The sequence below is a fragment of the Heterodontus francisci genome, chromosome 29 (assembly GCF_036365525.1).
Source record: "Heterodontus francisci isolate sHetFra1 chromosome 29, sHetFra1.hap1, whole genome shotgun sequence".
Lineage (NCBI taxonomy): Eukaryota > Metazoa > Chordata > Chondrichthyes > Heterodontiformes > Heterodontidae > Heterodontus > Heterodontus francisci.
In genome coordinates this window covers 7,405,002-7,431,908 of record NC_090399.1, presented here as the reverse complement: position 1 = coordinate 7,431,908, position 26,907 = coordinate 7,405,002, and the positions used below count along the sequence as shown (strand labels likewise).

Below are 26,907 nucleotides of genomic sequence, written 5' to 3'. Positions count from 1 at the left end.
ATGAAGATGTGGAAAGTAAGTTTGATTAGTTGCTTTCAGTGCAGTCTTTGACTGTGATTTATCCTCCATTTACCGAATCTTTATATTCTGCTCATTAATGTTTCACCTGTTTTTAATTTTTATAAACAGTATTTGTTACACTGTGTAAGTTTGGTCGGCCCAAGAGGCTGACTAATGAAATAATTAGGGAGTAAGTTCCTTCTTTTGAGATTGTTTTTAAGGTTCTTTGTAAACTAAGATTAAATTTTTAAAAAGGAGCAACTTTTAATCCTTTGCACGTTACTGGTTGGAAAGGCTCCTCATCAGACACCTGAATGAGTGGTGGTTACAAAATGCTTTTATCCATTCAGTCACTGGTGATGTTGGTGACACAGGACCATGATCATCACCAGGTTGAATATCCATGGCAGCAGGAAACACCACTTTTCAGAGCCTCTCAGTCCTGAAGGAAGTGCTTAGTCTGCTTCCTACAGGAAAGTCACACTGCCTGAAGAGAGAAATCAACTGGATCCTGCAGTGAGTCTACTAGAGTCACCTGATCACAAGTTGCAGTGCGGTGACGAACTACTTGGTCCCCATTTTTACAGATACTGGTCATTACAGAGATAGTGAAAAGTCTCTTCTTTCATCTTGACTTTCTTCACAATGACATGCTGCTGTACCTGTTGAACTTGTGTCCCCCATGTGATGTCACAGAGGGAGTTCACTTCTTTACCAGGTGTTCACCTAATTCAATACCATTGATACTAGAAAATGTGTTCTCCTCAGTAGGGATTTCAACTGCACATATCCTGGTCTTGATAAACATGGATCATTGGTGGAAAGGTTGAGGGACCTGGTTAAGTTTTTCACATTGCTGGACATCTGATGGTATCACCATCCTGACTGCTGCTCTTTCATGTAAATGAGGGCTGGAGCCAGTTGGAGCAGTCAGTTGAGAATCAACTGCTTTTTTGCATTTCTTGAGTGTTTGCTTCCTGCATGCTGCCTTCTGGGATGAACCCATTCATGGTGCTGAAATATTCTGATTATATCATTCAATAACAGTAAATTAATCATTCCCATGGGTTAAAGATTGTTCACAACAAATGTTATTTTCATTATGTTCTATAAATAAAAGTTGTTATATTTATTGATCATTGTAGGTTTGGGACGTGAGCACTGGATCCAGATAGAGGGATACCATCAAAATGGAATTCAGCTTGTGTGTGAATCTAATGGATGGCTCCCTCAGCCACAGGTGCTGTGGACTGGTGGAGATGGACAGAACTTAACAACACAGTCTAAAATAAATTACCACCGTGACTCGAAAGGTCTTGTAAATGTCCAGAGCAATGTTGCAGTAACAAGAGATTCAACAAACAGGTTCAAGTGTCTCATACGGAACAATCTATTGAAAAAAGAACAAGAAGCAACTATCCAGATAGCAGGTCTGTAAATGATAAAATATAGTTAATGAAAGGGAATAGTGATTGACTTACAATTTCAACACTGTCATAAAACAAACTGGGACTAAGATATTCTCATGTTCGAGTTATTGTGGGAATGGTTTTTGGGATGAGTTAAACTGGATGATTCATTTACCTCAGTATATTTGTGTAAACAGGGTAACCCTCAGGTTCCTGGATATTAGTCCATTCTCAAAAATGTGATTTCCTGATGTAGACTATTCCAAATCCCAGGACTGGGATTATTTACATAAAGTGGTTGGGCATTTGTTCCATTTGCAGTGGTTCCTGGATGTTTATCCCATCAGGGCCAGGAATATCCAAGTGGGATGGACTGTTACAGCCAAAGATAGAAATATTGTTGAAGAACTTTGCCCCAATGAAAGTAATGTTGTTAACTTTATTGTGACTTCTTCCCGAGTACCTCCGGCTTCTGGAGATTATAATCTTAACCTACTGCGACATGTTGCTGCTTAAAGCAGGTTTTGGTCGTGGCGCAGGTCTGGCCCATACCCCACTCCTGCGCCGTGGCAGTCACCTGAGCCATTTTCCGCTTCGTCTGGGGATCTAAAATGGACCGGGTCCGGAGGGACACGATGTTCAAATCTCTGGACATGGGCGGGAAAAATGTACCCAACGTGGCCCTCATCCTGATGACCACCTTCGTGTGCGGCTGCATCAAGCTATGTGTAGATCCCCAGTACGCAAACTCCAAGTGTCACTACGTGCTGAGGTTCTATCTGCCCCCGGTGTTGCGAAGGATGGGCCTGGTCACATTGCCGCGGAACGCACCATGCAGTTGGGCGGCGCCGTACCACCTATCCTTCGTGGAGCAGTTTCTGCGGAAAAACACCTTTGACCACCGGTCCATCAGGCAGTGGTCTGCACGGAATGTCCTCAAGGCCCTACGGGAAAAGGAAACGGTGGATCCTGTCGGATGGTTCCCCGAGCAGACCGTCAAAGTCATTTGGCGGAATGCCTCATCACCAGAACTTTCAAACAAGCACCAAGACGTAGCTTGGCTGGTGGTGAGAAGGGCCCTCCCCGTCAGATCCTTCATGCACACCCGAAGTCTCGCCCCCTCCGCACAGTGCCCCCGCGTTGGCTGTGGTGGGGAAGAGACGGTCGCCCACCTCCTCCTGGAATGTGCCTTTGCAAAGCAGGTGTGGAAAGAGATGCAGTGGTTTTTGTCAAGGTTCATCCCAAGCAGCTCTGTAACACAGGAGTCTGTGCTCTACGGGCTGTTCCCAGGGACGCACACCGAGACAAACATCAACTGCTGCTGGAGGACTATCAATTCGGTGAAAGACGCCCTTTGGTCTGCCCGAAACTTGCTGGTCTTCCAGCGCAAAGAGTTGTCCACCACCGAATGTTGCAGACTGGCACATTCCAAGGTCCAGGACTACGTGCTGAGGGACGCACTAAAACTTGGGGCAGCCGCAGCAAAGGCTCAATGGGGAAAGACCACAGTGTAAGGTTCCCCCACCAAGCTGGACTGAGGGGCTGGATCAATGGGAAACCCCTCGAACTGTATCGTTAATATTCTCAATTGCTGTAAATGTAAAACTGTAATTGACATGACAATTGTGAAACGGAAGGGTTGGGAAGAAACTCATGACAGTATTGAAGGAAACTGATCTCCCTTGCAATGTTTGTATTTTTTGGTGCTGTTTGGAAACTGTTTGGCAATGTAATTTTTACAGATTTTTATGAATAAAGTATATTTTGGAAATAAAAAAAGAGTTATTTGCAACAGATTAAATATTGATTATGTTTCCTTATTTTTCCCAAGGGGATGGGGGCTGCAATCCACTTTTAGACTTTTTCTTATTCTTAATTATTCCTCATTTTAAGGGTTTTATTTACGAAATTCTCCTCCTTAGTGTTTGTGTTGCATTTGTTTCTGTCAGTCTGTATCTGAAAATGTTCTTCATTCCTTTCTTGCTCTGTTAAGATGCTGTGTTCTTCATTACACTGGAGGGATAAGAACACTCGGAGAAATTTTCTGCTTCTGATCATAAGCATGTGCTGAGCAAGTGTGGGGTGAAAAATCAGGTCCATGGACCAAGTGCTTGTAATGTACTGTGAGCAGCAGCCTGATGCTGGGGGACTGGGAGGCTCTCGTCACTGGGGTATACAATCTGCATTGGAGCTTCACTGTCCCACAGCTCCCAGTGGTTTAATCCCCCTTCATAACATCATTTCTTTTCACTTTTCTCAATAAACACACACACCTGCTCACAGCCAGGAGAAGGGACTTCCTAATTGTCTCAAATCTGTTTTTCTCTTGGTTTCAATAATTTTTTTTGTGGGTTGCTTTTCTTGCATATATTTAGAAGATGGACATTCCTATTGGAATTCCTCTTGCCTTCCAGTATCTTGAGGACACAGAGGAATTGCGGAGGAATGAGCTGCCTGTATTTGGAGCAGTTTCCACAGTCCTGCTCTTAATCAAGAAGGTGGATCCACAGGCCCTGCCAGAGTTGCTGGGACATGTCACAGGATTTATGCCTTTCCTACCTTCTCTTGACCAGGTCATGTTGCTCCAGGTTCAGGATGTAACCTTGTGATTCCACCCTGTACAATCAGAAAAGTAATCTTGAGCTGCTGAGTGTTGAAGGAGCACGTGCCCAATGACTAATGTGCACAGTCTTCATCGATACACGACTGTGGTTTATTTGGACTTTCAGAAGGCTTTCAACAAAGTCCCACATCAGAGATTAGTGTGTAAAATTAAAGTGCATGGGATTGGGGTAGAGTATTGCAATGGATAGAGAATTGGTTGGCAGACAGGAAACAAAGAGTAGTGATAACTGGGTCTTATTCTGAATGGCAGGCAGTGACTAGTGGGGTACCGCAGGGATTGGGGCTAGGAGCCCAGCTATTCACAATATATATTAATGATTTAGATGAGGGAACTAAATGTAATGTCTCCAATTTGCAGATGCCACAATCTGGGTGGGAGGGTGAGTCATGTGGAGGATGCAGAGAGGCTTCAGGGTGATTTGGACAAGTTGAGTGAGTGGGCAGATGCATGGCAGATGCAGTATAATGTGGATAAATGTGAGGTTATCCACTTTAGTAGCAAAAGCAGGAAGGCAGATTATTATCTGAACAGCTATAAACTGAGAGAGGGGAATATGCAGCAAGACCTGGGTGATCCCGTACACCAGTTCGTGAAGGTAGGCATGCAGGTGCAACAGGTGTTAAAAAAGGCAAATGGTATGTTCACCGACATAGCGAGAGAATTCGAGTACAGGAGCAGGGATGTTTTGCTGCAATTATACAGGGCCTTGGTGAGGCCACACCTGGAATATTGTGTGCAGTTTTGAACATAGAACATAGAACATAGTTTTGGTCTCTTTATCTGAGGAATGATGTTCTTGCTATATAGGGAGTGCAGTGAAGGTTTACCAGACTGATTCCTGGGATGGCGGGACTGACGTATGAGGAGAGATTAAGTCAGTTAGGATTATATTCGCTGGAGTTCAGAAGAGTGAGGGGGGATCTCATAGAAACCTATAAAATTCGAACAGGACTTGACAGGGTAGATGCAGGAAGGATGTTCCCGATGGTGGGGGAGTCCAGAACCAGGGGTCATAGTCTAAGGATATGGGGTAAACCTTTCAGGACTGAGATGAGGAGAAATTCCTTCACCCAGAGAGGTGAGCCTGTGGAATTTGCTACCACAGAAAGCAGTTGAGGCCAAACCATTGTATGTTTTCAAGAAGGAGTTAGATATAGCTCTTGGGTCTAAAGGGATCAAAGGACATGGGCTGAAAGCGGGAACAGGTTACTGAGTTGGATGATCAGCCATGATCATAATGAATGGTGGAGCAGGCTCGAAGGGCCGAATGGCCTACTCCTGCTCCTATTTTCTATGTTTCTATGTCCATCATGCAGTTAAACTGTTTAACAAAAAGAAATTGAGATGCTATGGCCTTGAAAGATATGAATGTAACAAGCTGTTCCATCATACTTCATATCTTGAAGATGGGCCCTCCTGAGGAATGGATTTACAATGGAAGGAAATGTAATATTGTATGAGAACGTGACATGGGGTCCTTTACAAGTGCTGCCATCTTGTGTATCTATCAGTTCCTTCAGGTGGTGGAAACAGTGTTGCTCCTGGTTACCACCAGCTGTCAGGAGTGGTGCTCTAGGGAGGGTGCGCTATCGTGTCAAACATCCCCCCCTCCCCTACCCTTACACCTACTTCATGCAGCTGCACATTCATTTACCATCAATCAAATAGGGGAGTTGGGTTCTGCATCGCTCCAGCACTTGTCCATCAAATCTGTTTTGCCTCCATATTGGATTTCCTTTTCCTTGAGGCTTCAGGTGGTTCTATCATTAGAGGGATAGGTAACGTTTTCTACAACCACAACCTGGAGTCCAAATGGTCCGGTGATCCTGAGGTCCTGGTGTAAGGAGCCAATCAGAGCAGGGGGATAAGACTCTGGAAAAGTAAACTCAGTATCCTGAACTCATGGTTCATGTTGGAGCCAGTACTGGAACAAAGAACAATACGGAGATAATGCAGAGGGAATTTGAGGAATTAGGGATAGTATTTTAAAGCCCACTGAGAGCGGGTGCAGGAGGCGAGTGCAATTTAAAGTTCACATTCTCGGAGGTCGGCACTGGGACTCACCGCCTCTGGAATGAGAAGCCATTTTTAATGGAACGCTGGGAGGCAGGGAACAGAAAGTCCACAGGCCTCCAATTAATTACTTGTTGAGCTAATTATGGAGCTCATTAGCAGGCTTGTTAGCAGCAGTTTGGGATCTTTAAAGGGCGTGAATGGGGGAACGCCATGTGGGGAACACGGCAGAGTGTACAAGACATGAACACTGTGCGGGACCATGAGGGCTCTGGGAAGGGGGATTAAAATAATGCTGAGGCACAAAATTAAGCTCAGATGCTTCAAAAGTGCCAAAGAGTAGCCACTGTTGGAACTGTGAGACTTGTTTTTCTTAGTGGTGAGTGGCAGGAATCTGGAGAGGGGCATGAGCCCGCTGGCATCACTGGACACCTGGGGTTGGCAGGGGAAGGCCTGGTGAATGAACAGACCCCAGCTGAGCGAGTTCAGATGGGAACAGCTTACTCTGACATTAGACAGAGCAGCCAGGATGAGCTTCAGCAGATGTAACCTTCTGAACAGCAGGAGGCCAGAGGAGCACAGTGAGGACTGCAAGAGGAATAAGGCGCTACCCAAGGCATCGGGTCTACTGCCCAGTCAGCTACCTGCGAATGACAGACTGCCAGACCAAGCAGATAGTCTCAGACCTTTGTGCTCTGATCCATAGTGACCTGAGGCCTCATGTCTCTCATGGCAATCCCTTACCTACAGCCATCAAGGTCACCATCAACCCTGAATTTCTATGCAACTGGGTCATTCCAGGGATCTTCTGTGGATCGAGGTAGCATCTCGCAGTTGGCAGCTCATCGTGGCATCAGGCAGGTTTAGTTTAGTTTAGAGATACAGCACTGAAACAGGCCCTTCGGCCCACCGAGTCTGTGCCGACCATCAACCGCCCATTTATACTAATCCGACACTAATTCCATATTCCTACCACATCCCAACACCACCTACCTATACTAGGGGCAATTCATAATGGCCAATTTACCTATCAAATTGCAAGTCTTTGGCATGTGGGAGGAAACCTTGCAACCGGAGGAAACCCACGCAGACACAGGGAGAACTTGCAAACTCCACACAGGCAGTACCCAAAATTGAACCCGGGTCACTGGAGCTGTGAGGCTGCGGTGCTAACCACTGCGCCATTGTGCCGGTCATGGATGCCATTTTCTGGAGGACGGGGTAACTACTTCCACTTTGACACAGATGGGCCTGTGCATGCCCAGAGAGCATTGGGTCTCACCTCCATCGCTGGATTCCCCCAGGTGCAGGGCATCATCGATGTGGCCATCAAGGTCACACAACTCAGGGGACATAAACTTTTAACTTGTCTAATATCAGGCAGACAAAAAGAATGATTCATGTGGAATATGTTAGAGGGGCCGGTCTGCCCAAGAGCAGGTCCACTGCTCTTTTTCTCCAGACAGGAGAGATGAGCATGACTAGGGAAATGGGTAGATGAGGTGGTTTCCCATTGCCTTCCTCAGACCAGAACGGGAATTGAACCCACACTGTTGATGCTATTCCAAGCCACACGCTAGTCATCTAAGCATGTTAAAGGTAATCTAATCTAATACACTGATGTTTACTTTGCAGGTGATTTCTTCCCAGCTATCTCAGGCTGGCTGGTGTTTTTATCTGTGATCCTCAGTCTTGTAATAGTAGCTCTTGCCGCTGGGATCTTTTGGACTGTGAAACAACACAGATACTTCAAAGGTACGGTCTCAGTCTAACAGTGACAATGGAGAATACAGATTCAGGATTGAACAGAAATGTGGAAACAGAACCAGGTTTTTTGATAAATTTGGAAGAAGTTTGTGTTCCCTTGTATCTTTAATAATTCAGCCATTGTAGTTTTAGTCTTGGAGAGGGGAGAGGGAGAGGCTGCTGTTCTAACTGAAGCCAAAGGCATGTTTAAGTGATGATATTTTAATTCTTTTCTTCATGGGGATATCTTGAGTCTGATTTTCCTTCAATATATTTGAAAATATTTTGTTTAATTTATTCTTCACTTAATCTTCCCTAGAAATAGACCAATTTGACAGTATAACAAACATGAACTAGAATACGGGTTATCATTTAAACACCTAAAGGTGATAGAAGTGGATCCATGGTGTTCTGGAGAAAGGACTGATAATGGTTTTACTCAGATGGAAATGAATATTATTTATTTATGTTCGAAAGTGAAAGCACATCTGATTAAATAAACCATTGTTTGATATTAACTGCAATTTATATTTATTGGATATTTCCAGAACTTGAAGTTGACAAGTCTATCAAACAATTTGGTAAGGATTTAACCTTGAAATGTCTGGAATATTTTTTTTATTTCCAAAATATACTTTATTCATAAAAATCTGTGAAAAATACATTGCCAAACAGTTTCCAAACAGCACCAAGTCAAAAATACAAACAGTGCAAAAGCGGTCCGTTTGCTTCATTACAATCATGAGTTGCCTCACAACCCTTCCATTTCATTGTTATGCCATTAACATTTTTACATCTTACAGCAAATTAAAATTTTCCCGATACAGTTCGAGGGGTTTCCCATGGATTCAGCCCCTCAGTTCAGCTTGGTGGGGGGACCTTACACTGTGGTCTTTCCCCATTGAGCCTTTCCCGCGGCTGCCCCAAGCTTTAGTGCGTCCCTTAGCACGTAGTCCTGGACCTTGGAATGTGCCAGTCTGCAACATTCGGTGGTGGACAACTCTTTGCGCTGGAAGACCAGCAAGTTTCGGGCGGACCAAAGGGCGTCTTTCATCGAATTGATAGTCCTCCAGCAGCAGTTGATGTTTGTCTTGGTGTGCGTCCCTGGGAACAGCCCGTAGAGCACAGACTCCTGTGTTGCAGAGCTGCTTGGGATGAACCTCGACAAAAACCACTGCATCTCTTTCCACGCCTGCTTTGCAAAGACACATTCCAGGAGGGGGTGGGCAACCATCTCTTCCCCACCACAGCCATCGCGGGGGCATTGTGCGGTGGGGGCAAGTCTTCGGGCGTGCAGAAAGGATCTGACGGGGAGGGCCCTTCTCACCACCAGCCAAGCTACATCTTGGTAAATGTCTGGAATATGGTAAAGAATGTTGGGTTTGGGTCTTTAGATGTACAGATGGCACAGCTAGACTGCCAAAAATGGCTAATCAACTCACTCTTTATAGTATTATTTTGTACATAAGTCACCATACGAGCTGTACTTTCGCATAATTTTCCAATGTTTATAAATGTTTAACTGCAAAAAACCTTCCCAAGGTTTTAAGTTTTAAAAATAGACAAATAACTTCTAGTTAGCTGAAATATTTCAACATTTACCTCTCACATATCTGAATATAACACACACTATTACAACAATGCACCTTATTTCCATATTCAACTGCTGTCCAGTTCTATTTCTCACACAACTAATGCTTTGACCATTCTAATTTATAATATAATTTGTCCAGAACATGGGCACATACTACTGTACAGTCACATCCACGAGAAACTGGATTGACTGACACAGGCTCATTTCATGTAGAACAACAATCGGTACAAGGAGAAGAGAATTTCATTCCATCAAGCCTGGTAAAAGGATTGGGATACCTGACTGTACCACTCGAGTTCCCAACTCAACAAATTGTTTGACAAACCATTTATTTATAGTATGCCTTTTGATTAATATTACCTTACAGCTGTGAGCACTATTCACTAGTTATCTCAAAATCCTTTTTGATAATTAGCTAGAAGCTAAAGATGGCCAGTTGACCCGTCTTGCTGACATTTCAGTCTGGTACCTACGCTGGCAGACCTGTCCAATAGGCTAGTCAAGTAAAAGAAACTAGACTCCTTCATCACCATATCTGGGTAAATCCTGTACCATTGACAAGATGTGGTCCCATTGAAGTGGGACATAGTTATGTACAGTTGAGGTGAGTCCCTGAGAGTTCTGACTATAGACTCTGGACCCCATGAAGTTTTTTGAGTTCAGGTCAAACTAGGACAAGGAAACTTCCTGCTGATCACTACCTGCCACTCCCTTCAACTCACAAAACAGCACCCATCCATGTTGGAACATTTCTCACAAGAAGCACAGAGAAGCACAGAGAGTGGCTTGGTATTTGTAACACTGACCGAGCTGGATGAATCATGAAGGACACAGCTGCCAGACTGGACCTGAGTCAGCTGGTGAGGGAACCAGTATGAGGAAAAAATCAACTCAACTTGTTCCTCACCAACCTACCTGTTGTGACACATCCTTTATAATAACATTAGTAAGCATAATCGTCTCATAGACCTTAGGAAGACAAAGTATCATCTACACACCCTCCATCCTGTAGTGTGACACTACCACTGTGCAATATGGGACAGGCTTAGAAAGATCTAGCAGGTTAAAACTGAGGTGCTGTGGGCCGTCAGTAGCAGCTTGACTGTTGACCATTACAATCTGTAACCTTATGGTGTGGTATATCCTCACTCCTCCATCACCATCAAGCTGGGTGACTGACATTATTTTAATAGGGATTGTAGAAGACAGACCAGACACAGCAGCAGGCATCCCATGTAATGAGGCAATAACCTAGTGATCTGAGTGTCCTTGTACATGATATAAATACATATATTGAAACATATAAGATTCTGAGGGGGTTGACAGGGTAGATGCTGAGAGGATGTTTTATCTTGTGGGGGAAACTAGAACTAGCAGCCACAGTTTCAACATAAGGGCTCTTTCACGGGAGATGAGAAGGAATTTCTTCTCTGAGTGCCGTTAATCTTTGGAATTCTCTACCCCGGAGAGCAGTGGAGGCTGGGTCATTGAATATATTCAAGGCTGAGTTCGTCAGATTTTTGATCTACAAGGGAGTAAAGGTTAATGGGGAACAGGCAGGAAAGTGGAGTTAAGGCCATAATCAGATCAGCCATGATCTTACTGAACAGTAGAGCAGGCTCGAGGGGCCAAATGACCTACTCCTGCTCCTATTTCTTATGAAGCTACAACATAGGGCTACATGCATGCTAAACACCAAAAGCAGCAGGTTATAGACAGAACTAAACTTTCCTGTAATTAACAGATCAGAACAATGTTCTGTCACCCTACAACATTCAGACAGGAATGGTAGTGCTGGGCATTCATGTGATAAATGAGGAGGAGGCTCCATGAAAATACCCATCCTTAACCATGGTGGAACCAGCAAGTGACTGAATGACTTACATACAATTCAGCCTTGTTCAATCATTCAAAAAGTACCAAGTGGATGATCCTACTCGGCATTTCTCCCAGGTCTTCACCATCATAGATGTCAGCACCAGTCATTTTACTTTACTCCATGTAACTTTTAAGAAGCTACTCAGTATTTCCTTTCAGTCCTGCTACCACCCTCCCCTCCCCACTACTCAAAACTCTGACCATTTCTCCTTTGGTCCCCTTGTCAAGGTACCAACCCAATATATTTAAAATGTAACCACTTCTTCAGGGGTTCAGCCACTCCTCTTGCCTGTACCCCAGCCCCTGGGTGGTTTTCACTTCAGCACATCTGGAGGCAGCTATGTATGATCTCACTCGGTGTATCAGCCTCCCGTCCTCCAGCACAACTGGATTCCTGCTGTTTTTCCATTGGAAACTCTGAGGAAATGTGGGAATTGTGTAATGAAGTGTTGTGAATGACTGAAATAAACATCTCAATGCAGCCAGTAGCTAAAAGATGTCAGTCATTATCACTGTGGGTCAGGAATATACCACATCAACAGGGATAGGAATCAGTGAAGTGAAAATACAGAATGGTATCAAATCAACAATTGGATAAAAAGTGTAGGATGAACAGATAAATTACTGACAGTTCCAGTTCTTACTTTACGTATATGAAAAATATTGAAAACCAAACTGCAGAAAATTACAGATCGTGACAATAATTATCGTATTTAACTCAGCATTCAGAATTCTGCAGACATTTCATGTTCCAATAATATAAACAGATTCAGACACGTTATTTACTCTCCTCACATTTTCATCAATGTAAACACTTAAAGAAATAAACTGGTGAACTTTTGTAAATTTAATAAATAGTTTGGGTGATTGTAATTAAGATGAGAGGTACAAAGACTGGAGCAAGTTGACCATCCTCTGCTTGAAGGACACTAAGGTCAGGTCGATTAGATTGTGCTGATGAAAACTCTTTCCACACTTTCCCAATAACACATCATCACTGTCACTCTCAAAAGATGATGCACTGGTGTGGCAACTCCATTTCTCACACCAACTAATCTTGTAAATTTACTATGGGAATATCATATTAGTGACAACAAATTGTCCTTGATAGGTCCGTGTGTAAAGACATTGTCCAATATGGTCGTGAGCCATTTAGAGCCCATGATCTGTGCTGAATCAGCTGAACTTGCATTCGGGAAGGGAAAACAAACCAGGGTTCCTGCTGTGAGTGTTATCCAGTGAACCCTGATGTTCTCTGTGATTGAATCACCAGCAAATGCTGATTGTCTCAGCTCATATATGAAGTACGACCACATGAGTAAAACACGACAGGGCTGCCCAGCGACATCCAGCATACACAGTGGAGAAACACAGGGATAAAATTGGAAAAGTAAACCATCTCGATGATGGGTTTTATAATAGCTTGAAAGTACGTAATAACAGTGATTTATTTTCAACTGTTTGAAAATGAGGGTTACTAATGCACAAACTTTTATTTATCAAGCACCTTTCATGACTTCATGATGTCACAAAACACTTTACAAACAAGGTGTTTCTGAAGTGTAGTCACTGTTGTAATGTGGGAAATGCAGCAGTCAGTTTGTGCACAGCAAGATCCCACCAACAGCAATGAAATTAATGAGTAGTTAAATGTCATTGTGATGTTGGTTGAGGGATAAATATTGTCCAGGACACCAGGACAACTGTCCTGCTCTTCTTCAAAATAATGCCGAGAAGAGCAGATAGGGCCTCTGTTTATCATCCCATCAGAAAGACAGTACCTCCGACAGTGCAGCACTCCCTGTGTACTGGACTGGGAGTGTCAGCCTGGGTTATGTGCTCAAGTCTTTGGAGTGGGACCCACGACCTTCTGACTCAGAGGTGAGAATTCTGCCACTGAACCAAGGCAAACACCTACAAAGCTAACATTTCAATGTTCAAACCATTTCAAATATAGAGAGCATGACAATAGTTTAATGTTTATGACTATCAGATTAATGAAGTGTATTTATAACTCTTTATTTATTTTTTTAGACCAGTGGAAATCTCTGATTGATTCAGGTATGACATTCTCTTTTCCTAAACTGTTGTTATATATTAATGCACCAGGTAAGTTGCAGCATCAGTTGTATTCACTAATGTATCTGCTGCAGTAACAATACATTTAATCTGATGGGAATTTGAGGGTCAGTATTTACTGTAGCAGGGCATTGTTAGAATTCCCCTGCACCCTTCAACACAAAGATCTTTTGCTCACAAAGTTACAGAAGGTGCCAGATGAAAACGGCAAAGCGAGGAAAACGGTATCTGGGACCTGAGTGAACTATTGGACAAACAGTCAATCTCCTTAACCAATGAGATTGTAGGATTGGAAAATAAACTCAGGAAAGACTGAGAAGGAGGGTAAATTAAAGAGGGTGAAATTGCACAGAAAAGAGAGGGGAAGAAAGATTGGATTAACAGTGAGAAAATAAAATAAAATATAATCTCCCGAAAAACCTGAAGGAATGATGTTCCATACTTGTAATAGTTAATTTTCACTGGTAGAAAGGGTGATTGTAGTCATTAACAATTATCACACTGTTAAAGAGTACTTACTGATGATGACAAGACATATCTTTCTGTGGCAAGTTTAATGGGTAAATATGCAGAGAAGGCCGGTGACCAGTGGTGTGCCGCAGGGATCGGTGCTGGGCCCTCTGTTGTTTGTCATATATATTAATGACTTGGATGTGAATGTAAGGGGCATGATTAGTAAGTTTGCAGCTGACACCAAAATTGGTGGTATAGTGGACAGTGAAGAAGGTTGTCTAAGGTTACAACAGGATATAGATCAACTGGGAAAGTGGGCAAGGGAGTGGAAAATGAAATTTAACACAGACAAGTGTGAAGTGATGCGAAGGATGGGCCTGGTCACATTGCCGTGGAACGCTCCATGCAGTTGGGCGGTGCCGTACCACCTATCCTTTGTGGAGCAGTTTCTGCGGGAAAACACTTTTGACCACCGGTCCATCAGGCAGTGGTCTGCACGGAATGTCCTCAAGGCCCTACGGGAAAAGGAAACTGTGGATCATGTCGGATGGTTCCCCAAGCAGACCGTCAAAGTCATTTGGCGGAATGCCTCATCACCAGAACTTTCAAACAAGCACCAAGACGTAGCTTGGCTGGTGGTGAGAAGGGCCCTCCCCGTCAGATCCTTCATGCACACCCGAAGTCTCGCCCCCTCCGCGCAATGCCCCCGCGTTGGCTGTGGTGGGGAAGAGACGGTCGCCCACCTCCTCCTGGAATGTGCCTTTGCAAAGCAGGTGTGGAAAGAGATGCAGTGGTTTTTGTCAAGGTTCATCCCAAGCAGCTCTGTAACACAGGAGTCTGTGCTCTACGGGCTGTTCCCAGGGACGCACACCGAGACAAACATCAACTGCTGCTGGAGGACTATCAATTCGGTGAAAGACGCCCTTTGGTCTGCCCGAAACTTGCTGGTCTTCCAGCGCAAAGAGTTGTCCACCACCGAATGTTGCAGACTGGCACATTCCAAGGTCCAGGACTACGTGCTGAGGGACGCACTAAAACTTGGGGCAGCCGCAGCAAAGGCTCAATGGGGAAAGACCACAGTGTAAGGTTCCCCCACCAAGCTGGACTGAGGGGCTGGATCCATGGGAAACCCCTCGAACTGTATCGTTAATATTCTCAATTGCTGTAAATGTAAAACTGTAATTGACATGACAATTGTGAAACGGAAGGGTTGGGAAGAAACTCATGACAGTATTGAAGGAAACTGATCTCCCTTGCAATGTGTGTATTTTTTGGTGCTGTTTGGAAACTGTTTGGCAATGTAATTTTTACAGATGTTTATGAATAAAGTATATTTTGGAAAAAAAAAGTGTGAAGTGATGCATTTTGGGAAGTTAAACCAGGGCAGGACAAAAACAGTGAATGGCAGGGTCCTGGGGAGTGCTGTTGAGCAGAGAGACCTTAGGGTGCAAGTACATAGTTCCCTGAAAGTGGCAACACAGGTAGATAGGGTGGTGAAGAAGGCATTTGGCATGCTTGCCTTCATCGGCCGAGGCATTGAGTGCAAGAGTTGGGACGTCATGTCACAGTTGTACATAACGTTGGTTAGGCCGCATTTGGAGTACTGTGTGCAGTTCTGGTCACCGCACTACAGGAAAGTTGTGATTAAGCTAGAGACGGTGCAGAAAAGATTCACAAGGATGTTGCCTGGTTTGGAAGGCTTGAGTTATAAAGAGAGATTGGATAGGCTGGGTCTGTTTTCCCTGGAGTGAAGGAGGCTGAGAGGGGACAAGATAGAGGTATATAAAATTATGGAAAGCGTAGATAGGGTAGATAGCCAGAGTCTGTTTCCCATGGTAGGGGTGACTAAAACTAGAGGGCATAGATTTAAGGTGAGAGGTAGGCGGTTTAAAGGGGATCAAAGGGGTAAATTTTTCATACAAAGAATAGTGGGTATCTGGAATGAGCTGCCTGAGGAGGTGGTGGAGGCAGGAACAGTAGTGACATTTAAGAGGCATCTGGACAGGTACTTGAATGAGCAAGGCATAGAGGGATATGGAATTAATGCAGGCAGGTGGGATTAGTATAGATAGGCATTATGGTCGGCATGGACGCAGTGGGCAGAAGGGCCTGTTTCTATGCTGTACGAATTTATGACTCTAAGGTTAAGAGGAGATTTAATGGAGATGTTCCAAATTACTATGAGCTTTGATCAAGTAAATCAGGAGAAACTATTTCCAGCAGCAGGAGGGTCGGTAACCAAAGGAAACAGAGTGAAGGTAATTAGCAAAAGAACAAGAGGGGAGAGGAGACTTTTTTTAACACTGTGAGTTATGATCTGGTTTGTATTGCCTGAAAGGGTAGTGGAAGCAGATTCAATATTAACATAGTTTACTTCAGTATACTTGCAAATGGAAAATCTGAAAGGCTAAAGGGAAAGAGTGGGGGCTATGGGACATGGGATAGCTCTTTCAAAGAGCCAACACAGGCACGATAGGCCGAATGGCCTCCTTCTGTGCTCTCACATTCTATGTTTCCTTGTCACAGATTATATTCTGAAGACATTAAAGGTTTTGCAATGAAGGCATTTTTTTGTACACACAATTAGCATAATCAGTTTAGCTCTTTTCTATAACCTGTATTTTGTATGTGTGTGATTGTACACATGTCAGTATGTGTGGAATCATTGGCCTGGATTTTACAATGGCGGCCTGTAGCACAGGCTGTACTTCGTAGAGCCACCGCGATATTAAACGCAGCAGCTAATTTAAATGGCCGGGGCGACCAAAACCGCACCCCCACCCCGCCAGATGACGTGGAGGGTGCGGGCAGTCTGTCCCTGGCAATGGTGTCAGCAGCCTTTACACAGGCACTGACGCCAGTTTGAAAGGACTTCGAGCCCGACATTGCAATTACAATATTTAAAGAAATACTGACTTTAAAAATTTAAATAAAGTGATCCCTCTCCCAACCACCACCCCCCCCATAAACATGAAATTCATTACTTACCCTCTTCCACCCCCGCCCAAAACCATGTGCTCCTGACCTTCCCCCCCGCCCCAAGTTCATAAACTTTAAACTTTACCCTATTCCCACCATCCCCTATACCAATCAGATTAGTTTAACCCCACTTCCCCCCGCCAGCACTGAAATGTTACCTGCTTCCCCCCTCCCTGCCAGTATTCCAGCTCTGATTCCCTGACGGGGATCCAGAAGTGTGGGAGTGCCGGACACCGGCACCAATATCGCACCAGGACAGATGGTGGGAGCAGGAAATTAATCAATTTGTTTATTTTAATAAATTAACATATGCAAATTTTGCTCCTTCGCTGGGCAATATTGGGCCGGGCCTTCCTGAAGTTGAGACCCATATCGGGCCTCTGCCAGAGGCATTTTCCAGCCTCCCCCACTATGACCCCCGACGTCGGGGGGCTGTAAAATTCAGCCCATTATGTTTGAAACATGTGAAACATAAGACCTGTCAAACTTCTCTCAATTCTGCTGAGGCTGCCCAAATCAAATCTCACCAGCTGGAACTTGTTACCACAGGCACTGAAATTCATGGACTATTGTTTAGTGACAGAAATTTAAAACCACACTGACCCACTTCCCCTGGGACCAAGTCCTGTCAGGCTGGTTTGCACTGGTATATAATGTTGGGAGAAACTGCCAGGATCTCTGGCTGATGATGTCAGTCCACATGTCTCATCTCTTTTTGTGTCCCCACACAGGAGTCAGACACAAAAAGCATCTGCCCCAATTACCATGAGATTTTGGAACGGCCTTGAAAAGGGGCAGCGATCTGGTTTAACAAGATTATAATCCAAATTCCTCCCTTGTCCACACAGACAATGGCAGCTTTCCAGTACCAGGGTCCCAGTAATTTTGGGGTTTATGTCGTTTGATTTACAGGCAGGAGTTAAAAAAGTGAAATTTTTTCTCTGGAATTATTTGCGTGCTGATTTCTCCAGTTTTATCAGTTTATTACTTCTGTTTTCAGATTGGAAGAAGATTTCTGAGTGTCAAGGTAAGATCCTCAAGTTATTGTAATGAACAATTAATGTAAATTTGATTGAAACTGATCTTATTCCTTGATCATAATCACTATAGCACAGAGAAACATAGGAGCAGGGGTAGACCATTCGGCCCTTCGAGCCTGCTCTGCCATTCAAACAATCATGGCTGATCATCCAAACTCAGTAACCTGTTCCCGCTTTCTCCCCGTATCTCTTGATCCCATTAGCCCTCAGAACTCTTTCTTGAATATATTTCATGATTTGGCCTCAACTGCTTTCCGTGGTAGAGAATTCCACAGGTTCACAATTCTCTGGGTGAAGAAATCTCTCCTCATCTCAGTCCGAAATGGCTTACCCCTTATCCTTAGACTGTGACTACTGGTCCCAGACTCCCCCACCATCAGAAACATCCTTCCTGTATCTAGTCTGTCCAGTCCTGTAAGAATTTTTTAGGTTTCTATGAGATCCCCTCTCATTCTTCTAAGCTCCAGTAAATACGAGCCTAATCGACCCAATCACTTTTCATACATCAGTCCGGCCATCCCAGGAATCTGTCTGGTGAACCTTCGCTGCACTCCCTCCATAGCAAGAACATCCTTCCTCAGATAATGAGACCAAAACTGCACACAATACTCCAGATGTATACAAGGCCCAATATAATTGCAGCAAGACATCCTTGCTCCTGTCCTCGAATCCTCTCGTTATGAAGGCCAACATACCATTTGCCTTCTTAACTGCCTGCTGCACCTGCATGCTTACTTTCAGCGACTGGTGGACAAGGGCACCCAGGTCTCGCTGCACCTTCCCCTTTCCCAATCTATCGCCGTTCAGATAATAATCTATCTTTCTGTTTTTGCCACCAAAGTGGATAACCTCCCATTTATCTACATTATACTGCATCTGCCATGTATTTGCCCACTCACTCAACCTGTCCAAATCACACTGGAGCTTCTCTGCATCCTCCTCACAGCTCACACTCCCACCCAGCTTTATGTCATCTGCAAACTTGGAGATATTACATTTTAATTCCCTCATCTATATCTTTTTAATATATATTGTGAATAGCTGGGGTCTTAGCATTGATCCCTGCGGTACCCCACTAGTCACTGCCTGCCACTCTTTGTTTCCTGTCTGCCAACCAGTTCTCTATCCATGTCAGTGCCTTACCCCCAATCCCATGTGCTTTAATTTTGTATGCTAATCTCTTAGGTGGGACCTTATCGAAAGCCTTCTGAAAGTCCAAATACACCACATCCACTGGTTCTCCCTTATCTATTCTACTAGTTACATCCTCAAAAAATTCCAGTAGATTTGTCAAGCATGATTTCCCTTTCATAAATCCATGTTGACTTTATCTGATCCTGTCATTGTTTTCCAAGTACTCTGCTATTACATCTTTTATAATGGACTCTATCATTTTCCTCACTACTGATGTCAGGCTAACCAGTCTATAATTCCCTGTTTTCCCTCTACCTTTTTTAAATAGTGGGGTTACATTAGCTACCCTCCAATCCATTGGAACTGTTCCAGAGTCTATAGAATTTTGAAAGATGACCAGCAATGCATCTACTATTTCTAGGGCCACTTCCTTAAGTATTCTGGGATGTATATTATCAGGCCCTGGGGATTTATCGGCCTTCAATCCCATCAATTTCCCTCACACCATTTCACTACTAGTACTGATTTCATACAGTTCCTCTTTCTCATTAGACCCTATGTTCCCCAACATTTCTGGGAGGTAATTTGTGTCCTCCTTTGTGAAGACAGAACTAAAGTATATTTAATTTGTCTGCCATTTCTTTGTTCCCCATTATAAATTGCCCCGTTTCTGACTGTAAGGGACCCACATTTGTCTTCACTAATCTTTTTCTCTTCACATACCTATAGAAGCTTTTACAGTCAGTTTTTATGTTCTCTGCAAGCTTACTCTCATACTCTATTTTCCCCTTCTTAACAATCCCTTTGTCCACCTTTGCTGAATTTTAAACTGCTCCCAATCTTCAGGTTTGCTGCTTGTTCTGGCCATTTTATATTTCTCCTCCTTGGATCTAATACTATCCCTAATTTTTTTTTGTAACCCAAGGTTGAGCCACTCTTCCTGTTTTATTTTTGCGCCAAGCAGGAATGAACAATTATTGTAATTCATCCATGCACTCTTTAATTGCTAGCTATTGCTTATCCACTGTCAACCCTTTAAGTAACATTTCCCAATTTATCATAGCCAACTCATGCCTCATAACTTCATTGTTTCCTTTATTTAGATTCAGGACCCTAGTCTCGGAATCAACTCTCTCACTCTCTATCTTAATGAAGAATTCTATCATGTTATGGTCGCTATTCCCCAAGGGACCCCGCACAACAAGATTGTTAACTAATCCTTTCTCATTACACAATACCAAGTCTAGGATGGCCTGTTCTGTAGTTGGTTTCTCAACTTATTGGTCCAAAAAACCATAACAAATGCACTCCAGGAATTCCTGTTCTACAGTATTATTGTTAATTTGGTTTGCCCAATCTATATGTAGATGAAAGTCACCCATAATTACAGTTGCACCCTTCACGCATATGTCTCTAATTTCCTGTTTAATGCCATCCTGTACATCACCACTGCTATTTGGGTGTCTATATACAACCCCCACCAATGTTTTTTGCCCCTTGGTGTTTTTTCGCTCCACCCATAGAGATTCCACATCATCTGTTTCCTCAGGAGAGCTTTATATACTTATATTACTTCCCTGCTTTTGTACTTAATGTCTCAATTTATGAAGCCCAAGTTCCTATATGCCTTGCTAACTACTCTCTCAATATGTCCTGCCAACTTCTGTGCACATGAATCCCCTGGTCCCTCTGTCCCTGTACACTCTTCTGAACTGTGCCATTCAGTTTGTACTGCCTCTCCCTATCCCTTCTGTAAAAATGCATGACCTCACATTTCTCTGTACTAAATTCCATCTGCCTTGGTGAGATGCTGCAGTGCATCTTGTAGATGGTACACACTGCTGCCATGGTGTGCTGGTGGTGGGGGGAGTAAATTTTTAAGGTGGTGGATGGGGTGTCGATTAAGTGGGCTGTTTTGTCCTGGATGGTGTCGAACTTCTTGAGTGTTGGAGCTGCACTCATCCAGGTAAGTGGAGAGTATTCCATCACATTCCTGTCTTATGCCTTGAAGATGGAGAGTCAGGAGGTAAGTTACTCTCTCAAAATTCCCAACCTGTGACCTATTCTTGTACCCACAGTATTTATGTAGCTCGTCCAGTTAATTTTCTGGTCAATGGGTGATGCCCTGGATTTTGACCGTGGGGGATTCAGTTAGTTTCTTTCTTCTTGAAGATTGTCATTTCCAGGTAATTGTGTGGTACGAACGTTACTTGCCACTTAGCAGCCCAAGCCTGAATGTTCTCCAGGTCTTGCTGTATGTGGGCCTGCTTTATTACCTCAGCACTTGCGAATGGACTGAACACTGTGCAATCATCAGTGAAAATCCCCACTTCTGACCTTATGATAGAGGATGGTCATTGATCAAGCAGTTGAAGATAGTTAGAAATAGGAAATTGCCCTGAGGAATCCTGCAGTGATGACTGGCCTCCAACAACCACTACCATCTTCCTTTCTGCTCAGTATGACTCCAGCCAGTGGAGTTTTCTCCTGATATTGAATTTTACTAAGACTGCTTGATGCCACACTCTGTCAAATGCTGCCTTGATGTCATTTTCACCTCATCTCTGAAATTCAGCTCTTTTGTGGTGTTGGATCAAAGCTGTAATGAGGTCTGGAACTGAGTGGTCCTGGCAGAATCCAAACTGTGCATTGATGAGCAGGTCATTGGTGAGTTAGTGCCATTTGATAACACTGTAGACAACACCTTCCACCACTTTACTGATGATTGAGAGTAGACTGAAGGAGTGATAACTGCTTGGATTGGATTTTGAATCAGGGTTGATCTTTGATCTTGATGGTGGAATGATGGATATGTCAGGCCATGAGGTTAGAGGGTGATGATGTGTAATTCTGCTGCTGGTGGACAACAGTACTTCATAGATGTTTAAATCTGAATTACGGAATCAATATTTTTTGCAGTAAATAAAAGCAAAAAACTGCTGAAATACTCTGCAGATCAGGCAAAACTGTAGAGAAAGAAAGGTAGATGTTGATGCATTTTCACTAGATATTTTTGTTGTCTATTATTTTCCAATCTCTGTTACATTGACCTGTTATATTTCTACATCCCCATCACCGCTGCTGAAACCCTAATTTGCATTTTTATCAACTTGAGCCTTGCTTTCTCCACTCTTCACAGATTAAAATGTAGTGGCAATTCTTTTATCCACCACAACCCTTCCCTTTGGAACACTGTCCCAAATCTGTCCACTCTGACACTTTCCTCCCTACTTTTAAAATCCCTCCTAAAAGGCTTCCTGTTCAAACTCTGTTGTTCCCTATTTTCTTTGTTTTTTTAAATTCATTAATGAGATGTGGGCGTCGCTGGTTGGGCCAGCATTTATTGCCCATCCCTAATTGCCCTTGAGAAGGTGGTGGTGAGCTGCCTTCTTGAACCGCTGCAGTCCATGTGGGGGTAGATACACCCACAGTGCTGTTAGGAAGGGAGTTCCAGGATTTTGACCCAGCGGCAGTGAAGGAACGACGATATAGTTCCAAGTCAGGATGGTGTGTGACTTGGAGGTTAACCTGTAGGTGGTGGTGTTCTCATGCATTTGCTGCCCTTGTCCTTCTAGTTGGTAGAGGTCACGGGTTTGGAAGGTACTGTTTAAGGAGCCTTGGTGCGTTGCTGCAGTGCATCTTGTAGATGGTACACACTGCTGCCACTGCGTCAGTGGTGGAGGGAGTGAATGTTTGTGGATGGGGTGCCAATCAAGCGGGCTGCTTTGTCCTGGGTGGTGTCGAGCTTCTTGAGTATTGTTGGAGCTGCACCCATCCAGGCAAGTGGAGAGTATTCCATCACACTCCTGACTTGTGCCTTGTAGATGGTGGACAGACTTTGGGGAGTCAGGAGGTGAGTTACTCGCCACAGGATTCCGAGCCTCTGACCTGCTCTTGTAGCCACGGTATTTATATGGCTACTCCAGTTCAGTTTCTGGTCAATGATAGCCCCTAGGATGTTGAAAGTTGGGGATTCAGCGATGGTAATGCCATTGAATGTCAAGGGGAGATGGTTAGATTCTCTCTCATTGGAGATGGTCATTGCTTGGCACTTGTGTGGCACAAATGTTACGTGCCACTTATCAGCCCAACCATGAATATTGTCCAGGTCTTGCTGCATTTCTACAAGGACTGCTTCAGTATCTGAGGAGTCACGAATGGTGCTGAACATTGTGCAATCATCAGCGAACATTCCCACTTCTGACCTTATGATTGAAGGAAGGTTATTGATGAAGCAGCTGAAGATAGTTGAGCCTAGGACACTACCCTGAGGAACTCCTGCAGTGATGTCCTGGAGCTGAGATTATTGACCTCCAAGAACCACAACCATCTTCCTTTGTGTTATGTATGACTCTAACCATGAGAGAGTTTTCCCTCTGATTCCCATTGACTTTAGTTTTGCTCGGTCTCCTTGATGCCATTCTCGGTCAAGTGCTGTCTTGATGTCAAAGGCAGTCACTCTCACCTCACCTCTGGAGTTCTGCTCTTTTGTCCATGCTTGAACTGCGGCTGTAATAAGGTCAGGAGCTGAGTGGCCCTGGCGGAACCCAAACTGAGCGTCACTGAGCAGGTTTTTGCTCAGCAAGTGCTTCTTGATGGCACTGTTGATGACACCTTCCATCACTTTACTGATGATTGAGAGCAGATTGATGGGGCAGTAATTGGCCAGGCTGGACTTGTCTTGCTTTTTGTGTACAGGACATACCTGGGCAATATTCCGCATTGCTGGGTAGATGCCAGTGTTGTAGCTGTACTGGAACAGCTTGGTTAGGGGCGCGGCAAGTTCTGGAGCACAGGCCTTCAGCACTATTGCCGGAATATTGTCAGGGCCCATGGCTTTTGCAGTATCCAGTGCCTTCATTCATTTCTTGATATCACGCGGAGTGAATCGAATTGGCTGAAGTCTGGCATCTCTGATGCTGGGGCTTCAGGAGGAGGCCAAGATGGATCATGAACTCGGCACTTCTGGCTGAAGAGTGTTGCAAATGCTTCAGCCTTATCTTTCGCACTGATGTGCTGGGCTTCCCCATCATTGAGGATGGGGATGTTTGTGGAGCCACCTCCTCCAGTTATTTGTTTAATTGTCCACCACCATTCACGGCTGGATGTGGCAGGACTGCAGAGCTTAGATCTGATACATTGATTATGGGATCGCTTTACTCTGTCTATCGCATACTGCGTACGCAGTTTGGCATGCAAGTAGTCCTGTGTTGTAACATCACCAGGTTGACACCTCATTTTGATGTATGCCTGGTGCTGCTCCTGGCATGCCCTCCTGCACTCTTCATTGAACCAGGGTTGGTCTCCTGGCTTGATGGTAATGGTAGAGTGGGGGATATGCCAGGCCATGAGGTTACAGATTGTGGTTGAGTACAATTCTGCTGCTGCTGATGGCCCACAGCACCTCATGGATGCCCAGTTTTGCATTGCTCGATCTGTTCGAAATCTCTCCCATTTAGCACTGTGATAATGCCACACAACACGATGGACGGTATCCTCAATGTGAAGGCAGGACTTGGTCTCCCCAAGGACTGTGTAGTGGACACTCATACCAATCCTGTCATGGAAAGTGCATCTACAGCAGGCAGATTGGTGAGGACGAGGTCAAGTATGTTTTTCCCTCGTGTTGGTTCCCTCACCACCTGCCGCAGACTCAGTCTAGCAGCTATGTCCTTTAGGACTCGGCCAGCTCAGTCAGTCGTGGTGCTACCGCGCCACTCTTGGTGATGGACATTGAAGTCCCCCACCCAGAGTACAATCTGTGGCCCTTGCCACCCTCAGTGCTTCCTCCAAGTGCTGTTCAACATGGAGGAGTACTGAGTCATCAGCTGAGGGAGGGCAGTAGGTGGTAATCAGTAGGAGGTTTCCTTGCCCATGTTTGACCTGATGCCATGAGACTGCATGGGGTCTGGAGTTGATGTTGAGGACTCCCAGCTCATCACCCTCCCTACTGTATACCACTGTGCCACCACCTCTGCTGGGTCTGTCCTGCCAGTGTGACAGGACATTCCCGGGGATAGTGATGGCAGTGTCTGGGACATTGACATTAAGGTATGATTCTGTGAATATGATTATGTCAGGCTGTTGCTTGACTAGTCTGTGGGACAGCTCTCCCAACTTTGGCACAGGACCCCAGATGTTAGTAAGGAGGACTTTGCAGGGTCGACAGGGCTGGGTTTGCTGTTGTCGTTTCTAGTGCCTATGTCGATGCTGGGTGTTCCGACTAGTTTTATTCCTTTTTATTGACTTTGTAGCAGTTAGATACACAGTGGATTGCTAGGCCATTTCAGAGGGCATTCAAGAGTCAACCACATTGCTGTGGGTCTGGAGTTACATGTAGACCAGACCAGGTAAGGACAGCAGATTTCCTTCCCCAAAGGACATTAGTGAACCAGATGGGCTTTTACAACAATCAACAATGGTTTCACTAGCTTTTAGTTCCAGATCTTTTATTAATTGAATTCAAATTCCACCTTCTGCTGTGGTGGGATTTGAACCCATGTCCCCAGAACAATACCCTGGGTCTCTGGGTTACTAGTCCAGTGACAATACCACTACACCACTGCCTCCCCTGGAAAGTGCTTTCAGGCATCTTTGTGTCAGCCAGGAGTGCGAAAGAGATGTAAGTGGTTGTTCTTCTAGTTGTGATTCTTGCTACAATATCTCTTGCTTCATTTGGTCTTTCAAACATTACTGTTGATTGGTTTAATTGAGCCTCAGAACCTGTACTTCAGCTCTCACTAATTCTGCCCTTTTCCTCCCAGTCACTGTAACCCTGGATACAGAAACAGCAAATCCAAGGCTTGAGGTATCGAAGGATCTGAAGAATGTGAGATTGACCCGGACAGTGATGAGTGTCCCTGAAAATGAAGAGAGGTTTACAGCCTCTGAATCTGTGCTGGGATCGGAGGGATTCACATCAGGGAGACATTACTGGGAGGTGGAGGTGGTGGGGAATCAGCACTGGACTCTGGGAGTAGCCAAAGAGTCTGTAGTCAGGAAGGGGGATATTCAACTGATCCCAGAGAAAGGATTTTGGACCATTGGGAGGGATGAGGATAAATTTCAGGCAAACTCTGCCAATAAATCCAATATCCCTGCCCATGAGATTCCCAGGAAGATTGGTGTTTATCTCTGTTATGAGTCCAGGATAGTTTCATTTTATAGTGCAAACACCAAGAGTTACCTCTACAGTTTCACTGGGAGTGAATTCACAGACAAACTTTATCCCTTCTTCAGTATGGAGCATTGTAACAAATGGCTGAAAATCTGCCCAGTTCAACAGTAGTTCTTTAAAAGGTCTCTGAACTCAAGGTTTCTCCAAAATACTTTCTAGTTCAACACAATCAGTCAAAGGAACCTATCAAATATGTAAATATTGAATTTAATCTTTCATTTTAAGATAAGCTTTGCATAAAATAGCTAAAATGCTGCTGGATTACAGTGATAATTATTGTTGGAGTTTGCTGGAATCACCCCTTTAATAAAATACAGTCTGCTTGTACGAGCTTTAAATAATGTAAATTCAGCTTCCACAAGTCAGCCCACTGCATGTTTGTATCTCATGCAAAATAAAAGTTAGGAACAAATTAAAGATCTAATTTTTCACAGTGAGGAGTAGAGGTTTCACCCCATATAAAACACTGAGAAACCAGGAGAATCTTGGGCTCTGGTAACTGTTGGATTTGCCATCCGTCTGCTACCAGATTATAAAAGTGTCCCTCTAACCTGAAACTTCACCTCTATCATCAGAACTAGCAAAGGTTAGAACAAAATTAGGTTTTAAGCAAGTGAAGTTGGGGGGGAGGGTGTGCATTTTGGTGGGGAAGGGAACTAAAGGTGAGAGGACAGGAGAGATTAAATAAAACTGTCATGGGACAAAGGCAAAGAGCATGTTGATGTTTGTGGTGAAGACAAAGCATTAGTCCAAGAGAGCGTTAATGACAGAATAATGAG

The 26,907-nt window shown here is 44.2% G+C and overlaps 1 protein-coding gene across 1 annotated transcript; it reads left to right on the top strand.

The window, feature by feature from the left end:
- On the top strand, positions 1-26,715 carry LOC137345676 (butyrophilin subfamily 1 member A1-like). Its single transcript, XM_068008940.1, has 8 exons — positions 1-15; positions 588-767; positions 1,121-1,430; positions 7,684-7,803; positions 8,343-8,375; positions 13,301-13,327; positions 17,778-17,804; positions 25,716-26,715. Exons 1-8 carry the CDS (start codon positions 1-3, stop codon positions 26,237-26,239), a joined length of 1,236 nt encoding a protein of 411 aa, XP_067865041.1. The 3' UTR covers positions 26,240-26,715.
- The last annotated feature ends 192 nt before the right edge of the window (positions 26,716-26,907 follow it).

What these genes read in the sequence shown, in the direction of transcription:
- LOC137345676 (XM_068008940.1), top strand. An exon ending in CAAGTCTATCAAACAATTTG is followed by an intron (nt 8,376 to 13,300) that starts GTAAGGATTTAA and finishes TTATTTTTTTAG; the next exon opens with ACCAGTGGAAATCTCTGATT. An exon ending in GAAGATTTCTGAGTGTCAAG is followed by an intron (nt 17,805 to 25,715) that starts GTAAGATCCTCA and finishes TTTTCCTCCCAG; the next exon opens with TCACTGTAACCCTGGATACA.